The sequence below is a fragment of the Brachyhypopomus gauderio genome, chromosome 12 (genome assembly GCF_052324685.1).
Source record: "Brachyhypopomus gauderio isolate BG-103 chromosome 12, BGAUD_0.2, whole genome shotgun sequence".
Lineage (NCBI taxonomy): Eukaryota > Metazoa > Chordata > Actinopteri > Gymnotiformes > Hypopomidae > Brachyhypopomus > Brachyhypopomus gauderio.
The window spans coordinates 16,771,851-16,794,828 of record NC_135222.1 but is presented as its reverse complement, the minus strand read 5'-3'; the positions used below and the strand labels follow the sequence as shown (position 1 = coordinate 16,794,828).

The following is a 22,978-nucleotide window of genomic DNA, read 5'->3' as shown; positions in this document are numbered from 1 at the left end:
GTGAGTCAACAGCAGCGTCTAGCTTCATACAACTTTACTACAAGACTGTGTTTAAGTTATTGTGACAGCACTGGAGAAATAGTGCGATTGACTATATCTATGTTGGGACTATGGAGTGGTTAAACGGTAAAAAAATAATAATAACGAAAATGTGGAGTACATGTACGTTGTTTTTATTTTCTTCGTGGTGTTGCTGGTTCTCGCGAGTGTTTCATTTTCGTGTTCTCGTGTTTTTGGACGGCAGCCAGATGAGTCTGCGATTCCCCAGTCGTTTAATTCGTGAGCCCACGTCACCGATCAGTCATGTAGTGTGAAAGCCACAACTGAAAGACTTGCGATTACAGCACAACCAGTCGTGTAGTGCGAACGGCACAAAAACCTGACGACTGAAAAGTCGTGTAGTGTGAACCTGGCTTTAGCTAGACAAGGGGGCCCTACAGTGGGAGGGGCCCAAGGCAATTGCCTAGCAACGCCTCTATGCAAAGACCGCCTCTGTTTACACCCCCCCCCCCAAACAGAGTTTCCAGAAGTGGAACAATGGGGAAAAATCGCGATTTTAAATCGCAATCGCAATTTATAGATAAAAAATTGCAATTAGATTATTTTCCAAAATCGTTCAGCCCTACTTTCTGTTCACCCCATGGTTACCCAATTCCCCTCTCCCCCAGCCCCCTTATTTGCCCTGAGACTTCGTAGCAGACAGTTGTATTGGCAGACCAGATACTGTGTGCATGTGCGTGTTGATGCTCTGTTTGTTTTAACAGCTGATCCAGGCCCAGAGCTGTGTTCAGACACTCTGCCCTGTGGCTCATTTAATGCACTCATTAGATTGACAGAACAAAGCATGGAGAAGGAAAGACTGGGATAATTCTATGCACTACAGATTCTTCTGAGGGAAGAAATTACACAAATGTTCTGATGTACATGCATACAGTCTGGATCTCGTGCTAAGCATGAGTACTGGGAGGAGTCAGCCCATTCTCATGGAAAAATGTCCCTCTTCGATTATGTGCAACTAGAGATGTGCAAGGCCCTGCAACACGCTCTCTCCCCTTAACCTCTGTCCTCTGAATATCTGTCCTTTTAACCTTAATCCTCTGTTCGTTTGTAGTAGACTTTGTTTCAAAACACTCAAGAATATTTGAATAAATGGTACAGGCCAGTTACTGTTACCTAACCCTAAACCTCAGGAGAGTACGATGGACTTCCTTTCAGCTGCTGTCCATAGAACACCCCCAACATGCTTATTTGTAAAGTTCCTTTGTTTATATGTTAATTGTGTCAATACAAAAGTCCTCTTTTCTAGTCCGTTCCATTCTTCTCCTGCTGTTCCCCACACTGCCCTGTTACAGGCTTCAAAGCACGTGCCTCCAACTTCACCCAGTCTGGGCTGCACGTGCCTCCAGCTTCACCCAGTCTGGGCTGTACGTGCCTCCAGCTTCACCCAGTCTGGGCTGCATGTGCCTCCAACTTCACCCAGTCTGGGCTGCACGTGCCTCCAACTTCACCCAGTCTGGGCTGCACATGCCTCCAACTTCACCCAGTCTGGGCTGCACGTGCCTCCAACTTCACCCAGTCTGGGCTGCACGTGCCTCCAACTTCACCCAGTCTGGGCTGCACGTGCCTCCAACTTCACCCAGTCTGGGCTGTACGTGCCTCCAGCCTCACCCAGTCTGGGCTGCACGTGCCTCCAGCTTCACCCAGTCTGGGCTGCACGTGCCTCCAGCTTCACCCAGTCTGGGCTGCACGTGCCTCCAGCTTCACCCAGTCTGGGCTGCACGTGCCTCCAACTTCACCCAGTCTGGGCTGCACGTGCCTCCAGCTTCACCCAGTCTGGGCTGCACGTGCCTCCAACTTCACCCAGTCTGGGCTGCACGTGCCTCCAGCTTCACCCAGTCTGGGCTGCACGTGCCTCCAGCTTCACCCAGTCTGGGCTGCACGTGCCTCCAGCTTCACCCAGTCTGGGCTGCACGTGCCTCCAACTTCACCCAGTCTGGGCTGCACGTGCCTCCAACTTCACCCAGTCTGGGCTGCACGTGCCTCCAACTTCACCCAGTCTGGGCTGCACGTGCCTCCAACTTCACCCAGTCTGGGCTGCACGTGCCTCCAGCTTCACCCAGTCTGGGCTGCACGTGCCTCCAGCTTCACCCAGTCTGGCCTGCACGTGCCTCCAGCTTCACCCAGTCTGGGCTGCACGTGCCTCCAGCTTCACCCAGTCTGGGCTGCACGTGCCTCCAGCTTCATCCAGTCTGGGCATTGCTTGGTTCTGGGAGTGTGTTTGTGGTATTTATGTGCTGTAATGGTGTTGTGGAGCAGTATTGGACCCTGTGCAGGAATGTCTATGCGAAGTACTCCAGTAGGTCTTACTGCATGTCTTTGTCGGGAAGTAAATCTTGCCAAAAATCCCCCCTGGCATGAAAGGCACTGGGACGGAACAACGGCTGACTCTCGTTATAGTTGTCCTGGATGTGGAATGCACAGCATGTGAAGAGCCTACACCTAAAAAGGGAACAGAAAATGCACACACGCGCATGCACACACACACACACACAAACCTCATGATGAGGGATTGCAGCTGCTGCTTACCCAGGAGTCAGGAGCCAAATACAAGGACACCGTGGTATGGGAGGTGGGCACAGGTGGGCGCACAGAGGTTCCACTAGGAGGATGTGTTGGAGTATTGAGCTCCCTGGATTTTGGAAAGCTGAGCTTGTGTGTGGCAGTCAAGAGCCGAGCTTAGGAGCCTACACTGTCCAGATGTTTCCCACTGAAGTGAATTTTCTTTTGGTGATTGAGAAACAGCAGCCCAGTTAATATGTTCGACAGAAGAGTGTTTAGATTTGCCAGTAGATTTTCTGCAATAGCCTTGGGACACTGAAAAGGTCATGGGTCATGTTTACCTTTCTTTGCTATGTTGTATTTGTTTCAGCTGTACGTCTCATAGCAAAGTTCAGTATCACATAAACTAAATGGCACTTGGATTACAGCAGTTTTTACTGAATTGCATGCAGTGATTTGTAGACGCTTGTTTAATGGCTGTAACCCTAACACTGTATTCTAAAAATAGAATCGGCCTGTCGAGACCGAACATTTGCTGGCTACGGCCACATGGCTCATGGGGAGTGAACATCACATGGCTCATGGGGAGTGAACATCACATGGCTCATGGGGAGTGAACATCACATGGCTCATGGGGAGTGAACATCACATGGCTCATGGGGAGTGAACATCACATGGCTCATGGGGAGTGAACATCACATGGCTCATGGGGAGTGAACATCACATGGCTCATGGGGAGTGAACATCACATGGCTCATGGGGAGTGAACATCACATGGCTCATGGGGAGTGAACATCACATGGCTCATGGGGAGTGAACATCACATGGCTCATGGGGAGTGAAGGTTGGAGGAAGCTGGAGATATGCAGGTGGTTCTGCTCTTAGTTAGGCTGTGGCACCGTGGAGTCCTGAGACACCATTGTGCTAATTCCTCTGTGGGAAAATGGATCTACTTTGCTTGTTAAAAAATGACATTTTGACGTTGCAGGAGAAAACTGAGTGCACATATCCTTACATATACTGTTGAATCAGCAAACGTGCTGCAGAGAACCAGTCTTGGCTCAAGTTCAGGATTTTATATTTTTTTTCATCAGTGACTGGCACAGGTATGCAAATGTGCAGTCTGTGTGAGTACAACAGATTTACCTCACGTAACTGTCACATTGGATTTAAATCTCCTTTTTATACTGCCTGGCATCGTGGGTAATCTTTAGTGAGAGAGTCTGAGAGGTGTGGTGGGGTTGTGAGAGGAGAGACTGGGGGGTGGGAGGAAAAGTGTTGGAAGTGACAGGTTTGAGGAGTGAGGAGTGGCGTGTGAGGTGTGAGGTGGAGTGAGAGCTGTGAGGTGGATGGTGGAGACTTCATGCTCACTGAGGTTGTCAAATTGTGTTGATATCAATGCCACCAGATTAATAAGGACTTTTTCATGTGGCACTTTGTCATTACTCATTTAAAAAGGGGGCGCTACACTTATAAGAAAAGATGAAGTAATCTTTTGTTCCCAATATGTTTGCTCTGGCATAGACTATGCCATTTATCTAAAGCACTCTGATCTGTCCCATGCTGTTGGCCAATACCATTGCTGCAGCACCTGATAATGTCTGGAATATGCCTTCTTCAGTGGGTTAAAAATATCAAATTTTTAATATCAATTAAAATAAATAAATTAATAAAAATATCAATAGCAAGTTTCAAACATGTAGATGATTTTATTAAGCTAAACTTCATTGTGCTAAACAAAGAATACATTTGTCTATTATCACCTCATAACTCTGCATTCCACATTGGATAAACTTTTGGTTCCCTGTTGAGATGTGGGATAATATGGTTTGGTTATGGTATGGATATTATGGTATGGTTATGGTTTGGAAGCATTGTCTCCTCCTTAGCTGATCACTCTTAACAAGGTGGATAAGTGCAAATATATAGACTCTATGTGCACACATTATATATGATCAGTGGACACTTTTGTGATCCCAAACCATGACATACAGTCTGCTGTGTTTATGATCATGGCTTGTTGTACAATATCAATGTTAACCACCACAAAAATAGAAATAAAATAAAAAATAATTAAGGGTAAGCGGCTACAGAATAAAACATTAGTCCAGTTCAGGGTTGTGGGGGTGGTACTTGTCCAAGCCGTAGTGGGGCATATTTAACATATCAACCCCAGAAGGGATTGCCAATGGTATGGGTGAAGGTGTGTGGCATATCTTGGGTCATTAGGACCTGAATGAAGAGGAAGGTATTAGTGATTGTATATCTCTAGAACACTGGTCTGTATTTACAGTAGATCAGAATTCAGAAGATCAGTATTCTGTAGATCAGATAAAGAGTGACTCGCTCATTCAATGCCATGTTGTAGTAATGGGGTCAGGTAAACATTTTGTAAAATCTGGAAGAAAATCTTTCTGAAAACACCTCCTTCACCTCTGTGATCAAACAAGCGGTCCCACAAGGATCAGTCCATGGACCTCTCCTTTTCATTATATATATTAATTGTTTATATTTATTATATATAGCTATTCTTCCCTTTGGGTGTATACTGCGTCGGTTTAACGTTGAGATCCACTGCTGTGTGAACGACCCAGATCTACCTCAGTACCAGTTCTATTAACAATCCATCCATTACTCAGTTGGAAAACTTACCTAACTTACCTAGTTACCTAACTTGGATCTCAGATAGACACTTTAGTTACCTCAGTTTCTAGTGTTGTTTCAGCAAAATGAATTCTCCTCTTCACATTTTTATCACAATTTTAATTCTCGCGTTTGGAAGCTACTTGTTGTGCTAAGACGTTTGTTAACTAGCTGGCTATCCACAACAGCAGCTTGAGGCTTTAAACTTCACTAGCATAAATCCTAATCCCTCTGTGCACAAAACTGTATAAAATGTAGTTTGGTCACAAACTAACCTAAACGGTAAAATAAATGCTATGTGGTTTTATATTAAAACATATAATTAAGGCAGGTAATTTTTTATGTTTATTTCAGCCCATTTCAGTGAATTACAGTAATCTCTTAGCGGCCGAGGAACCGTTTGATGCTGATTTAAAATTCTGCCAGATTAAGGTGTCTCAGTAGGTAGCATATTTAAGGTATATAAGAATTGGGACTGTCTACATGTCGGGAGTGCGCACACTATGACGTAAAATGTAGTCTGTAGACAGCTCAATAGGTTTGGGAGACTTGCAAGTTCTTGTGTAACTCTTTGTCACTCATGTACTCTTGCCCCACCCCCCCCCCCCCCCCCCCACCCCCCTCACTCACTGACTCATTCTCTATTTCAGAGTGCTAGAAGACATCAACCTGGGATTAGCAGAAGGTTCTCTTGAGATTCAGTGACTGAGAGGCTGTCAAGGCTTCCTGTAGAAACGATAAAGATATGACCATCCCTAACCTTAAGGGTTAAATCATTGCAGAGCAGAACTGAGTTGTCTGAAAACTCAGAGCCTTCCTCAAGTGATGCAGACTGAGAACCTATTTGCTAAAAAGCTCCAAGCCTTAAATGGGAATATGGGCCCTCCCATATCAAACATACAGGGAACCCCAGTCATGCCCAAGATGGGTGTTCGAGCCAGAGTGTCAGATTGGCCCCAGAGGAAGGACAGTATCCACAGCCCTAACCCTAACCCTCTGACTAAGTACGACTGCCTAATCACAAGCTTCCAGAATGGAACACCTAGTCAGAATGCTGATGACATCATCAATCACAATGAGGAATCTCCGGCTAATCTGAAGAATGAACTAATCCAGCATTCACCAGATAACAGCCTATGCCTACTCAAGAAAAGAAGCAACAGTGATGTTACCGTCAGTGATGCTGGCATGGAGGACATGGACCAGACAGCCATTAATCCTAATACAGGTGCTTCCCTGCACCGTGAATATGGCAGCACCTCCTCTGTTGACCAGCAGGGTTTATCTGCTGAGAAGTTGTTCACTCCCCAAAGGACCTTAGCTAACCCATCTGAACACACAGAACAGCCCAGTGCACCCCCTCCTCAAGGTTTCCCAGAGTTCCTGTGCTATGACACCACCATTTCTCCAAGCTTGCAAACTGCTGCAAATATAGCACGAGGTGACATCACCTGTATGCCAAATTACTCCGATTTTGTGGACAGCTCACTTCACAGCAGGGCTTTCTTACAAAGGCAGAAATCAGACAAGGGGGATACTTCAATATTTCGTAGGTTTAAGACTATGAAGACTGAACCAAAACAGTTCACTGATCATGATGACTGTAGCAGACATGGCTGCACTTTGAGCTTTCAGAGGTGTTTTGCACATTACGATGTCCAGAGTGTCCTCTTCAACATTAGTGAGGCCGTGGCCAGGCGGAGGAACCTGGCTCGCCGTAAAAACACAACTGGTGCTTCTTCTGGTGAAAGTGTTGAGGTGTCACCTGTGTGCGAGAATACTCTACCCGTCGGTGGCTGTGATGACCTGGAACAAAAAGCTTGTACTGACCTAGATGACGGAGATGGGAAGAGTAACTGTATGGTGTCCAGCTGCCCTTATTTCCGCAATGAAGTAGGTGGCGAGGGAGAGAGGAAACTAGGGCTGGTGAAGCCCAACAGCACCCCCTACAGCAGTGGAGGTGAAAACTGTTCCATTGAGTCCACTCTCAGTTCTCACTGCACGAATGCGGGAGTATCTGTACTGGAGGTGCCTCGCGATAATTACTCTTCCCGTGAGAATTATGCTGTTCCTCGTGATTGCATCAAACGCTACATCATCGAACACATTGACATGGGGGCATACTACTATCACAAGTTCTTCTATAACAAAGGTAAGTATTATAGGAACATATGGCCCCTTGGAATGTTACATGTTTATGAAATTCTAAAGTCCTACTGTACACTGCAATGTAGGGTTTACCTTTCTTATGATACAGAGCACCAGAACTACTTTGGTGTAGATGAGAACCTGGGCCCAGTGGCCCTAAGTGTACGCAGGGAGAAACTGGATGAGAGCAGGGACGGACCACAGTACAACTACAGAATCATCTTCAGAACCGGCGAGGTAGGCCAGGATGCGTCACACCACACATCACGGCTTTGTTTTGTTTTAATTTGAATGGGACTAGAATATCCGAGGTACTCTAGTAATGCTTTGCATACTTTGCCCAACCTGACAACATGTGTAGATCAGTTGAACCATTCAACCAGAATAAAATAACTCTATAATGCCCTTATGTAGTTTTGGTTATAGGATGGGTGAGGTAGTTTTGGTTATAGGATTGGTTAGGTAGTATGGTTATAGCATGGGTGAGGTAGTTTGCTTATAGGATGGGTGAAGTGAGGCTACCTCCTTTCAAGTGAATAGACTGGTGAATTTTGACCAGGCTATCAAGATGGCGCTCAGATAATGCTTGTACTTTTAACTTTTGGAAATGTATTTATTTTGCTTGTTGAATATGCTGTTTTTTATTAGATTATTTTCACTGAAGTGATTAAACACTTTATTGTTGTTATTGGAGGTTGCAGTTTTATGCTAACATGGATGTACTTGAGATTCCAAAGTGTTTCTGTCAGTTGCTCTGGACTGCGGTGCCAAATGCTGCAAATGTAGTTTCTAATGTGGGGAGTTGAGTTTAAATTTTTCTGAGATTTTGATTGGATAATTGATGCTTGGATGACTTTGCACTGACACTAATGCTATAAACTAAAATGCTACATCATTCTCAGATGCCTGAACTCAGGTGCAGTACAGAAACACTCAGATCCATGTGTCGAGTGCTGAGATTTGGAACACCAGTTTTAATACCAGTTCTGTCTCTCCCCTGCCTGTCCCTGTTTGTCTGTGACCACCCTGTCAGCTCACTACTTTGCGGGGATCTATCTTGGAAGATGCAGTACCCTCCACTGCGAAGCACGGCACCACCCGTGGCCTGCCTCTGAAGGACATACTGGAGTATGCAATACCTGAACTCAATCTCCAATGCCTTCGCACTGCCCTCAGCTCACCCACACTCCCAGAGCAGCTACTCAGACTGGACCAGCAGGGGGTAAGTTTTGGACAATCTAAAACGTGCACAAATGCCATGGAGCTCCAGTGATTCCAGTGAACAGCTGCTGTTTTCCACTTCTCCAGCTTCACACTTTCTGCCACTGTCAGCAATGTCAGTGGTGAAAACGTCTGACAGGTGTAACAACTCACTCTGCACATGATGACATGATTCGATCAGTGATACTGGATTCACATTTCGATTTACTCAGGATTAAAAAAAAACTATTTTGAATAGAAACAAATCATAAAAGTATCACTTTTGTGTATTGTAAATGCAGAATAATGTTTTTGCCTGAAAGGTCTTTAGTCTAATGGAATTAAAATTAATTACTAGGAACAGGATCAAATGATTAAAATTGTTAATAAAATGATCAGTTCACAATATTCAAAATAAATTGAATCAAGAGTATCAGTGTTGTGATGATGATGATGATAATAATAATAATAATCTTTATTTAGATAGCACCCTTCGTAAATACTTGCAACTTAAAGTGATTTACAGAATAAATAGAAGAAAGCAAACATAATAAAATAAGGTAATAAAATAATAAAAATGACTATTACTACTAAATAATTATTTAAAACGACAATAAAATTATAAAATGGCACCACTATTACAATAATTAGAAAAAGAACAAACATAAAATGTAATTAAGTAAAATAATGTAATAAAAATAATTTAACCATTAGATCCTTACCTAAATCCAGCTCTAAACAGGGGCTTTTCTTGAAGCTTTACAGGCATGAAATGTCTCTGAACTCCTCAGGAAGAGAGCTCTAGAACTTTGGTCCATAGTGGCTAAAAGCACTCTCTCTAAACTGTACTATGTGTGAATTGGAAAAGCACTCGTTAAGGTAGTAAATGATCTGAGATTGAAGATGCAAGCAAACTCTCAGTCCTTTTTCTGATAGATTTAAGTGCCACTTTTGACATGATTGATCATCAAATCCTTCTTGATCCACTCCAGAACTGGGCCGGCCTAAGTGTCTTAGTCTTAGAGTGCTTTAGATCTTATCTAAATGGGCACCATTATTATGTTGCATTAGGTACTTCATCTACACATCAAAAAATAACTTGTGAAGTCCCCCAAGGATCAATTCTTGGGCCTTTACAGTTCAAGCTATATATGTTAACCCATATCAATAACAAACATGATATTACTTCTCAACAATATGCACGTGACACTCAACTTTACATTAAGAATGAATTAGCTAACTGTTTAAGTATACAGGTGATATACAGACATAGATGTATAACAGTTTTTTGCAGTTAAATAAAGAGAAGATTTTTGTTATTGGTAGTGATTCACAAAAACATTCTGTTCAGACTCATTTAAATCAAATGAATCTGAAAGCCAAACTATGTATTAAGAACTTTGGCATCACTTTTGATAATGAGCTCATCTTTAAATCACACATCATGACTACATGCAGGATAGCTTATTTTCACCTTCGAAATATTGCTAAGGTCCAAGACATGCTCTCTCCTGCTGATGAGAAACGTGTCCATGCCTTTATCACATCAAGGCTAGATTATTGTAACGCTCTTTTATGTGCTCTCCCAAAGAGCTCTATTTCACACATACTGCGAGTTCAGAATGCTGCAGCAACCCACAGGAGAAAGAGGGATCATATTACAACTGCACTCCACTCACTGCACTGGTTAAGGTTCTGGTCTGTTTTGTGATGTGTGCTGTGTGCCCTGCATTACCTGTAATGATGGCAATGTTGTTAGCATGTTCAGGCCCCCACTCTAATATAGCCAATTTCAGCACTTCAGTTATATTTAGCCAAGTGTGCAACAGTCGAAGTTTGATGCACTCATGTGCCAATCACAAGTGATGACATATGCTGTTGATGTGGCATTGCTCTGCATCAGAGAGCAATGAGGGACTTGTGTGATTTGGTATTGGGCCTTCTGTAGAACAGAAAACAATCATGAGACGCCTGCTTTGCAGATAGGACCTGGAGGAGTCACCCTAACCCCTAAACCCTAACCCTATTGCTTTGATCTTAAAAAAATAACTGCTTATTTAGTACCTGCTTGCCACAAATGTGTACATATACTCTTACCTGGTATTAATAGCTATGAATGTTTTAAGTGGATGACATAAGGCCCTTTGATCTGAGAGGTTGAGAGGTTTTTTAGAGCGTCATCATTACCACTGATGGGATATGGACATGAATATAGACATAGTATGGCTGAACTGTCAGAATAAGTGTGAAGAGCAGAAAATAAGTTAAACTGGATTAATAGCTATTATTGTTGTTGTTATAAAAATATTAATGTATTTGTAATAAAAAAAATAACAGTAACAGAAACACTGATAGAGTAAAATGTTTATATTGTAATATATTTTCAACAACAACAATAATAAATATAGCCGCAAGCGGCGATTGGCGGGTTCACACACAAATAGGCATATTTTGGCCTCAATAGGCAAAAGGAAGCCCAAAAGGTCCTTTAGACCTAAAAGTGAAAAGAAGCTGTTTGGGTTTGGCCAGTGTGTGCTCTACAGATAGTGTGTGATGACATCTGCGTGTGTCAGAAAGGGAGACACAGAAATAGCACATCTGGCTAGGGCTGCATCTATGTGAACAATATAGGAAGGCCTGCATGTGTCTATACATGATTGGGCCTGTATATTACAGACAGAGAGAGATTGAGGGTGCCAGAGACTATGCTTTGTTAATTCACTCCTTGCACACCTTGCACGCCTAACATGACTGCCCGTGTATTCAAAGTATGAATGTAGTCTGCAAAGCCTGGCATTACATGACTGACATGACTGGCATGACTGACATAACTGATATGACTGAAATGACATCACTGGCATGATGAACAAAAGTAATATGACTGATATGACTGACATAACTGGAATGAGTGACATGACTGGCATGACTGTAATGACATGACTGATATGACTGACATGACTTATGTCTGACATGACTGGACTGACATGACTGATATGACTGGACTGAAATGACTGACATGACTGGACTGACATGACTGTTATGACTGGACAGATATGCATACAAACTATACATGCATTTAGGTAGAAGTGTGTGTGTGTGTGTGTGTGTGTGGTAGTGTATGTACTGAAACTATGACAACATATACTAATACATACATACATAAGTATACATAGAAACTATACATACATATAGGTATAAAGGTGTGTGTGTCTGTGTGTTTGTGTGAGAGAGAGAGACAAAAAAGAAGCCAAATATCAGTTTGTATGAGCATGTGTTAGTCACTGAGATATGGGTGGGTATGGCTAGGGAAGTGTCATTGTGAATGCTATAGGAAGGCCTGCTTGTGCCTGTATGTGTGTGTGCCTGGTTAATAGACACAGAGAGATCTAGGTAGCCAGAGCAATGTTTACTTAGGGCACAGAGATGGGAGGGGGAATGTGGGTGAGAGTGTGAGAGAGACTGAGAGTGTGAGTTTCAGCTTGCGTGCGTGTGAGAAGGAGAAGGTGACAGAGGGACTTTACATGCATTCTTATGCATTGTATATAATACTGCACTGTAGAGCCATACGATAACCGATTTAGATGAAACTTGACAAATTTGTTCAGGATGGGATTCTGAATGGGCTTGTGCATTTTGGTCAGAATTGGATAAAATATGAAAGAGCTTTAAGAATATGAATATTGTATGTATCGATGCTGTCCATTAAAAAAATATTTAGCAGGTATAAGTGTCCTCAAATCCAAAATCTTTGGATTGTTTTTTGATTTCACACTCTGTAGAGTATTATAAGACTTTGCTTGACATGATAGTATGAAAATCCTAGGAGCAGTATGAAAAGTGATGATTTCAAACTATTAATAACTGTAAATAAACTGTGCATTTTTTAATAGGACATGTAATGGGAAAGTTGTTCGCATTACTGCAAGGAATCAAAAGAGTCCAATTGCATGTTCCCAAGTGGAATTATGTAGGGGATATACTTGCTTTTTTTGCAATAGCGCCCCCCAGTGGCCAATCGACACCCGGCTGGATTATGTCATAGGGGGTGTGCACTTGTCCACACCCAAGATGTTTCGTGCAAATCGACCAATGGTAAGCCTGTCAAACGCGTGCCGATCACTGATTGGCCGATTACGTCAGCCATTTTGGAAGTATGGCATGTCTGCTTTAGGACCTGGTTCCCAGAGGCCCATAGATGATGTCTGCCAAGTTTCATGTGGATCAGCCAATCTGAGTGCATGGGGCAAATTTTTGCATGTTATACCGCCCCCTAGCAGGTGAGGTATGGCAACCTCTGCGAGCTGCCCCAGACCCTCACAGGGAAGCTGTCTGTGAAGTGCCATCTCATTACATGCAAGTTTTCTTAAGTTAGAGCTCCATATGCGCAAAATTTACTATTGAATTTACGCCCCCTCATTTGATTGGCTTATACTGACTAGGTAGTGAAGAAATTAGCATTTTTGTTGGATACATTTTAAAGTTCAGACTCTTCTGAACGTTTTGATACCACATATGTGCATGTATGTGAAAAATCCAGGGACTAGTTCGCGCTCAAAGATGTGTGTGATTTTGCACATTATGCAAATTAACTCGAAATCTAAGTGGGCGGAGCTAAAGGGTCCTAGAGGCTTTTTTGTTTGGTTTGAGCCAAGGAATCCATCAGAAGTGGAATTTCGTTTCTATGACCTACGGTGTAGGAGATATGGACCAAAACGCAAAATGCTGCGCTATAGCGCCACCATCAGGCCAATGTGGGTCATTGTCTGGGTTTCCCTCATTGCACCTCTGGTGCACCTGTCTGACAAGTTTGGTGTTTCTGGGCCTTATGGTCTAGGCTGCAGTATGCGTTTTACAGCCTGAAAAATAATAATAATAAGAAGAAATATAGCCGCAAGCGGCGATTGGCGGGTTCACACACAAATAGGCATATTTTGGCCTCAATAGGCAAAAGGAAGCCCAAAAGGTCCTTTAGACCTAAAAGTGAAAAGAAGCTGTTTGGGTTTGGCCAGTGTGTGCTCTACAGATAGTGTGTGATGACATCTGCGTGTGTCAGAAAGGGAGACACAGAAATAGCACATCTGGCTAGGGCTGCATCTATGTGAACAATATAGGAAGGCCTATATTGTGTCTATACATGATTGGGCCTGTATATTACAGACAGAGAGAGATTGAGGGTGCCAGAGACTATGCTTTGTTAATTCACTCCTTGCACACCTTGCACGCCTAACATGACTGCCCGTGTATTCAAAGTATGAATGTAGTCTGCAAAGCCTGGCATTACATGACTGACATGACTGGCATGACTGACATAACTGATATGACTGAAATGACATCACTGGCATGATGAACAAAAGTAATATGACTGATATGACTGACATAACTGGAATGAGTGACATGACTGGCATGACTGTAATGACATGACTGATATGACTGACATGACTTATGTCTGACATGACTGGACTGACATGACTGATATGACTGGACTGAAATGACTGACATGACTGGACTGACATGACTGTTATGACTGGACAGATATGCATACAAACTATACATACATTTAGGTAGAAGTGTGTGTGTGTGTGTGTGTGTGTGTGGTAGTGCATGTACTGAAACTATGACAACATATACTAATACATACATACATAAGTATACATAGAAACTATACATACATATAGGTATAAAGGTGTGTGTGTCTGTGTGTTTGTGTGAGAGAGAGAGACAAAAAAGAAGCCAAATATCAGTTTGTATGAGCATGTGTTAGTCACTGAGATATGGGTGGGTATGGCTAGGGAAGTGTCATTGTGAATGCTATAGGAAGGCCTGCTTGTGCCTGTATGTGTGTGTGCCTGGTTAATAGACACAGAGAGATCTAGGTAGCCAGAGCAATGTTTACTTAGGGCACAGAGATGGGAGGGGGAATGTGGGTGAGAGTGTGAGAGAGACTGAGAGTGTGAGTTTCAGCTTGCGTGCGTGTGAGAAGGAGAAGGTGACAGAGGGACTTTACATGCATTCTTATGCATTGTATATAATACTGCACTGTAGAGCCATACGATAACCGATTTAGATGAAACTTGACAAATTTGTTCAGGATGGGATTCTGAATGGGCTTGTGCATTTTGGTCAGAATTGGGTAAAATATGAAAGAGCTTTAAGAATATGAATATTATATGTATCGATGCTGTCCATTAAAAAAATATTTAGCAGGTATAAGTGTCCTCAAATTCAAAATCTTTGGATTGTTTTTTGATTTCACACTCTGTAGAGTATTATAAGACTTTGCTTGACATGATAGTATGAAAATCCTAAGAGGAGTATGAAAAATGATGATTTCAAACTATTATTAACTGTAAATAAACTGTGCATTTTTTAATAGGACATGTAATGGGAAAGTTGTTCGCACTACTGCAAGGAATCAAAAGAGTCCAATTGCATGTTCCCAAGTGGAATTATGTAGGGGATACACTTGCTTTTTTTGCAATAGCGCCCCCCAGTGGCCAATCGACACCCGGCTGGATTATGTCATAGGGGGCGTGCACTTGTCCACACCCAAGAGGTTTCGTGCAGATCGACCAATGGTAAGCCTGTCAAACGCGTGCCGATCACTGATTGGCCGATTACGTCAGCCATTTTGGAAGTATGGCATGTCTGCTTTAGGACCTGGTTTCCAGAGGCCCATAGATGATGTCTGTCAAGTTTCATGTGGATCGGCCAATCTGAGTGCATGGGGCAAATTTTTGCATGTTATAGCGCCCCCTAGCAGGTGAGGTATGGCAACCACTGCGAGCTGCCCCAGACCCTCACACGGAAGCTGTCTGTGAAGTGCCATCTCATTACATGCAAGTTTTCTTAAGTTAGAGTTCCATATGTGCAAAATTTACTATTGAATTTACGCCCCCTCATTTGATTGGCTTATACTGACTAGGTAGTGAAGAAATTAGCATTTTTGTTGGATACATTTTAAAGTTCAGACTCTTCTGAACGTTTTGATACCACATATGTGCACGTATGTGAAAAATCCAGGGACTAGTTCGCGCTCAAAGATGTGTGTGATTTTGCACATTATGCAAATTAACTCGAAATCTAAGTGGGCGGAGCTTAATGGTTGTATATTAATTGTCCTATTGAATTTAGTCAAGGAATGCATAGGAACTGGAATTTTGGTTCTAGGACCTACGGTGTAGGAGATATGGACAAAAAGTCAATATGGTCTGCTATAGCGCCACCATCAGGCCAATTTGGGGTCCCTGTATGGGAATCTGGTCCTTGGAGGTAACTGAACCTTTTTGCCAAGATTGGGTTTTCTAGGCATTACGGTCTAGGCTGCACGATGCATTTTATGTCAAAAAATGGGCAAAAGAATAAGAAAAATAAGAAAAATACCAGCAATTACAATAGGGTTCCCACACTATGTGTGTGTGAACCCTAAATATAGCCGCAAGCGGCGATTGGCGGGTTCACACAAAAAAAGGCAAAAAAGCCCAAAGGGTCTTTTAGACCAACAAATTGGCCTCTTGGCCTCAATAGGCAAAAAGAAGCCCAATAGGCCCTTTAGACCCAAAAGTGAATAGAAGCTGTTTGAGTGGAAAAAATGCATAAGTAAATCAATGTGACAAAACATTCAATTCAACTGAGGCACTAAAGGCCCAAAAGGATCAAAATAATGTGTATTGGCAAAATGATTCAGATCACAGAACTAAATCACATGCTGAGATCAGCTTTGTGTGCGTTTGTGTGGTGTTTCATGTGAGCAATTGTTTTCAGTCAGTTTCGGTGTTTGGCCACTAGATGGAGCCCAAGTACTATCATACTGATATCTCATTAATCTCAGTAATGCAATGACATTTTGGTGAATTAAAAGGTTCATTTCTGGTCAGGCAGTGCACTTTTTGTTATGAGATGTAATTGCAATGTTATAGACCTCATTGATCTGAATCATACAAGCCCCATTACTTGTCTGTATTCTGCATAACAAGATTGCTGCGTGAGTTTTTATGATTTCTCAGGTTTTTGGGTACTGTAGCGCCTCCGACAGGCCAATTTGAACCAAACTTGGCCTACCTCACAAGGACCTCAGTCTATAAAAGCCTTTCAAATTGGGAGTTGATCACTTACATGGTTTATGAGTGATAGCAATAAAGGTCATTTATGGCATGGCCAGAAGGATATAATGGAAAAATTGACCAATCAGACAAATAAAAATGCAACATTTTTTCCTTATTTAGTTAACTACAGTGTCTACAGATTATGGCTATGCCATTTTTGCCATCATTGGATCAAATTCCTAGGACTAGTTCTTAAAGAGCTATTTTCAAACAATTGATGAATGTGACAAAAGTATGCATTTTTAATAGGACTTGTAATTGCAAAGTTGTCAGGTCTACTGCAAGGTATAAAATGAAACAAGTTGCATGTTCCTAAGTGAAAATTTGGAGGAGTTATGTATGATTTTCACAAATAGCGCCACCTAGTGGCCAAATGTTTCAACACTGCACAGTATGACACATAGTCCTGGGATATGTACAGTGATGAGGTTTCATGTTGATTGGCCAATGGTAAGTCTGTCAAATGGCCAATTAATTCAAATAAAAATTAATTGGCTCATGGCGGCCATGTTTTTTGAGTGATGAGGTCATCATTGTGTGCCTTGATACCACTTGGGCCCCTGATGATGCCTGTAAAGTTTGGGCTTGATGTGACTAATGGTTTCTGAGAAACAAATTTCCCCATGTTATAGCGCCCCCTATTGGACAATCGTGGCCAGCTTTGACCTGTGACCTCTGAGTCATGTGCCCTAACAACTGATAAATTTTCATAAAGATAGGTCAAAGCATTGTTGAGATATAGCTGCTGAAGTAAATTTGGCCACGCCTCAGAGCTATTGATTGACATGTCACAACGACAATGTATGCAAATGTAAAAATTTTGTTCAAATTTATTGATAATGAGATTCTTCTGAATATTTTGACACCAAGATTGAAGAAATCCGATGAAAAACCAGGGACTAGTATAAAAAAGTAGGTTTTGCATATTATGCAAATTAGCAAAAAATCTAAGTAGGCGGAGCTTAATGGTTCTTGAGGCTTTTTTGTTTGTCTAGAGCCAAGGAATGCACCTGAAGTGGAATTTTGTTTCTAGGACCTACGGGGTGGGAGATATGGACCAAAACGCAAAATGCTGCGCTATAGCGCCACCATCAGGCCAATGTGGGTCTCTGTACTTTAGCACGGTCCCGCAAACAGACTACACCAGTCTGCCAAGTTTGGTCTCCCTGGGCCTTACGGTTTAGGCTGCAGTATGCGTTTTATGCGGAGAAAAATAATAATAATAATAAATATAGCCGCAAGCGGCGATTGGCGGGTTCACACAAAAAAAGGCAAAAAAGCCCAAAGGGTCTTTTAGACCAACAAATTGGCCTCTTGGCCTCAATAGGCAAAAAGAAGCCCAATAGGTCCTTTAGACCCAAAAGTGAATAGAAGCTGTTTGAGTGGAAAAAATGCATAAGTAAATCAATGTGACAAAACATTCAATTCAACTGAGGCACTAAAGGCCCAAAAGGATCAAAATAATGTGTACTGGGAAATTGAGTCAGATCAAAAAGCTAAACCACATGTTGAGATCAGCTTTGGGTGTGTTTGTGTGGTATTTCATGTGAGCAATAGTTTTCAGTCAGTTCTGGAATATGGCCACTAGATGGAGGCCAAGTACTACCATACTGATATCTCATTAATCTCAGTAATGAAATAGGACATTTTGGTGAAATAAAAGGTTAATTTCTGGTCAGGCAGTGCATTTTTTGTTATGAGATGTAATTGCAAAGTTATAGACCTCATTGATCTGAATCATACAAGCCCCATTACTTGTCTGTATTCTGCATAACAAGATTGCTGCGTGAGTTTTTATGATTTCTCAGGTTTTTGGGTACTGTAGCGCCTCCGACAGGCCAATTTGAACCAAACTTGGCCTACCTCACAAGGACCTCAGTCTATAAAAGCCTTTCAAATTGGGAGTTGATCACTTACATGGTTTATGAGTTATAGCAATAAAGGTCATTTATGGCATGGCCAGAAGGATATAATGGAAAAATTGACCAATCAGACAAATAAAAATGCAACATTTTTTCCTTATTTAGTTAACTACAGTGTCTACAGATTATGCCTATGCCATTTTTGCCATCATTGGATCAAATTCCTAGGACTAGTTCTTAAAGAGCTATTTTCAAACAATTGATGAATGTGACAAAAGTATGCATTTTTTAATAGGACTTGTAATTGCAAAGTTGTCAGGTCTACTGCAAGGTATAAAATGAAACAAGTTGCATGTTCCTAAGTGAAAATTTGGAGGAGTTATGTATGATTTTCACAAATAGCGCCACCTAGTGGCCAAATGTTTCAACACTGCACAGTATGACACATAGTCCTGGGATATGTACAGTGATGAGGTTTCATGTTGATTGGCCAATGGTAAGTCTGTCAAATGGCCAATTAATTCAAATAAAAATTAATTGGCTCATGGCGGCCATGTTTTTTGAGTGATGAGGTCATCATTGTGTGCCTTGATACCACTTGGGCCCCTGATGATGCCTGTAAAGTTTGGGCTTGATGTGACTAATGGTTTCTGAGAAACAAATTTCCCCATGTTATAGCGCCCCCTATTGGACAATCGTGGCCAGCTTTGACCTGTGACCTCTGAGTCATGTGCCCTAACAACTGATAAATTTTCATAAAGATAGGTCAAAGCATTGCTGAGATATAGCTGCTGAAGTCAATTTGGCCACGCCTCAGAGCTATTGATTGACATGTGACAACCAGACTGTATACCAATGTCACAGTTTTGTTGATGTTCCTTGATAATGAGATTCTTGTGAATATTTTGACACCAAGATTGTGGTGATCAGATGAAAAACCAGGGACTAGTATGAAAAAGTAGGTTTTGCATATTATGCAAATTAGCAAAAAATCTAAGTAGGCGGAGCTTAATGGTTCTTGAGGCTTTTTTGTTTGTCTGGAGCCAAGGAATGCACCTGAAGTGGAATTTTGTTTCTACGACCTACGGGGTGGGAGATATGGACCAAAACGCAAAATGCTGCGCTATAGCGCCACCATCAGGCCAATGTGGGTCTCTGTACTTTAGCACGGTCCCGCAAACAGACTACACCAGTCTGCCAAGTTTGGTCTTCCTGGGCCTTACGGTTTAGGCTGCAGTATGCGTTTTATCCGGAGAAAAATAATAATAATAATAAGAAGAAAAAAAAAAAAGAAGAAAAATTCGAGCAATTACAATAGGTTTCCCACACTACGTGTGTGAACCCTAATAATAATAAGAAAGAAGAAAAAACCTAACAATAACAATAGGTTTCCCACACTACGTGTGTGAACCCTAAATATAGCCGCAAGCGGCAATTGCGGGTTCACACACGAAAAAGGCAAAAAAGCCCAAAAAATTGGCAAAATGATTCAGATCAGAAGTAAATCACATGCTGTGAGTAGCTTTGTGTGTATGTGTGTTTGTATGTTTTTTGATTTAAGCAGTACATCTTGGCTTGAGCCAAGGAATACAATAGAAGTAGTATTTTGTTTCTAGGCCCTACAGTGTGAAAGATATTGGAAAATAAAAGTGAAAAGAAGCTGTTTGGGTTTGGCCAGTGTGTACTCTACAGATAGTTTGTGATGACATCTGCGTGTGTCAGAAAGGGAGACACAGAAATAGCACATCTGGCTAGGGCTGCATTTATGTGAACAATATAGGAAGGCCTGCATGTGTCTATACATGATTGGGCCTGTATATTACCGACAGAGAGAGATTCAGGGAGCCAGAGACTATGCTTTGTTAATTCACTCCTTGCACACCTTGCACGCCTAACATGACTGTCCGTGTATTCAAAGTATGAACGTAGTCTGCAAAGCCTGCCATAACATGACTGACATGACTGGCATGACTGACATAACTGATATGACTGGAATGACTTCACTGGCATGATGAACAAAAATAACATGACTGATATGACTGACAACTGGCATGACTGGAATGAGTGACATGACTAGCATGACTGTAATGACATGACTGATATGAGTGACATGACTGGCATGACATGACTGATATGACTGACACGACTTATGTCTGACATGACTGGACTGACATGACTGACATCTGCTTGTGTCAGAAAAGGAGACATAGAAATAGCACATCTGGCTAGGGCTGCATCTATGTGAACAATATAGGAAGGCCTGCATGTGTCTATACATAATTGGGCCTGTATATTACCGACAGAGAGAGATTGAGGGAGCCAGAGACTATGCTTTGTTAATTCACTCCTTGCACACCTTGCATGCCTAACATGACTGTCCGTGTATTCAAAGTATGAATGTGGACTAACATGACTGATATGACTGACATAACTGGCATGACTGTAATGATTTGATTATTTGACTTATATGACTGATATGACTGATATGACTGGACTGAAATGACTGGCATGGCATGCCTGATATGACTGATACGACTGACATTGCTGGCATGAATGACATATACTATACATATACTATAATAATATGCATACAAACTATACATACATTTAGGTAGAAGTGTGTGTGTGTGTGTGTGTGTGTGTGTGTGTGTGTGTGTTTTAGTCAAAGAGTAATGGGTATACATGGCTAGGGCAGTGTGTATGTTAAACCTATAAGTAGGTGTGTGTGTGTGTGTGTGTGTGTGTGTGTGTGTGTGTGTGTGTGTGTGTGTGTGTGTGAGAGAGAGAGAGAGTGTGTTTTCAAAAACAGAAGCTAAACGTCAGTTTGTGTGTTTGTATCTGGGTTACTCATAGCGAAATGGGTAGGTATGGCAAGGGCAGTGTGAAAGCTACAGAGGCCTGTGTTTTTGTAAGTGCATGTGAAAGAGAGAGAGGGGGGGAGGTAGAGCCCATGGGTTGTAAAGTGTTGGAAGCAAGGGGGAGTGTGAGGGGAGTGGAGGAGGGGGGGGCAGAGTGTGTGAGAAAGGCACGTGCGTGTGTGGCTTAGCAGCTGTGTATGCCTCCCTCCACTGCTTTGTATGGAAAATGAAAATATTCACTGTAGAGCTGTTTGTGGACGGATTTGGCTCAAAATTGGCACATCGCACCACAATGGTCATGTGAATGTGGATTTCAATTTCCATAACAATCAGACATACTATGGCGTAGTTATTGAACTGGGAATTTGATTTGTTATGATGGTAGCATTGTGATGCATATGAAAAATATTAATTTGTCAAAAACTTAGGATTTTCTCGCTAATCTTAGCATTTCAAAGTCTGCTGAGTATTACAAGGTGTGATTTAAGGTGATGGAGTTAAAATGCTAGGACTAGTATGAAAATGACAAGTTATATATATTTGATGATAGTGAAAAAGTGGTACATTTTTGCAAAGCACATGTAATTACAAAGTTGCTAAGAATTCTGCATACAATCATATGAGTCCAAGCATTTCTTGATAAGTGAAAATATGTAGGAGAAATTCTGGATTTTCTAGTATAGCGCCACCTAGTGGTGCAATTCCCTTCTAACATGAGTATGTCTTAGAGGGTGTGTACATGAACATACCATGTCAGTTTCATGTGTATGTACCTATGGTAAGTCTGTCAAATGGCCAATAAATTCAAATTAAAATTAATTGGCTTATGGCGGCCATGTTTTTTGAGTGATGAGGTCATCATTGTGTGTCTTGATACCACTTGACCCCATGATGATGCCTGTAAAGTTTTGGCTTGATGTGACTAATGGTTTCTGAGAAACAGTTTTTCCCATGTTATAGCGCCCCCTATTGGACAATCGTGGCCAGCTTTGACCTGTGACCTCCGAGTCATGTGCCCTAACAACTGATAAATTTGCATGAAGATTGGTCAAAGCATTGTTGAGATATAGCTGCTGAAGTAAAATTGGCCACGCCTCAGAGCTATTGATTGACATGTGACAGCCAGGCTGTATGGAAATGTCACAATGTTGGCGATAAGTTTTGATAATGAGATTCTTCTGAGTAGTTTGATACCAAGATTGTGGTGATCAGATGAAAAACCAAGGAGTAGTAGGCAAAAGTAGGTTTTGCATATTATGCAAATTAGCAAAAAATCTAAGTAGGCGGAGCTTCATAGTTGTATATGAAATGTCCTATTGAATTGAGCCAAGGAATGCATAGGAAGTGGAATTTTGTTTCTATGACTTATGGTATGGGAGATATGGGCCAAAAAGTCACATAGTGTGCTATAGCGCCACCATCAGGCCAATGTGGGTCCCTATAAGTGTGTGTGGTCCTTTTGACCTAGAGAACAAGTTTGGCAAGTTTGGTGTGTCTAGGCCTTAGGGTTTAGGCTGCAGTATCATTTATAGACAGCAAAATGGGCAAAAGAATAATAATAATAAGAAAAAACGCTAACAATTACAATAGGGTTCCCACACTATGT

General features: G+C 41.9%; 1 protein-coding gene across 4 annotated transcripts in view; it reads left to right on the top strand.

Annotated features, from left to right (window-relative positions):
• Positions 1–22,978, top strand: part of sipa1l2 (signal-induced proliferation-associated 1 like 2) — a 72,172-nt gene that overhangs the window by 14,952 nt on the left and 34,242 nt on the right. For all 4 annotated transcript variants that reach the window (XM_077023322.1, XM_077023321.1, XM_077023320.1 and 1 more), the window contains exons 2-4: positions 5,853–7,354; positions 7,460–7,587; positions 8,384–8,572. In XM_077023322.1, coding sequence (XP_076879437.1) covers positions 6,028–7,354; positions 7,460–7,587; positions 8,384–8,572 — 1,644 coding nt within the window. In that variant the 5' untranslated portion in view covers positions 5,853–6,027. The remainder of the gene's footprint in view (positions 1–5,852; positions 7,355–7,459; positions 7,588–8,383; positions 8,573–22,978) is intronic.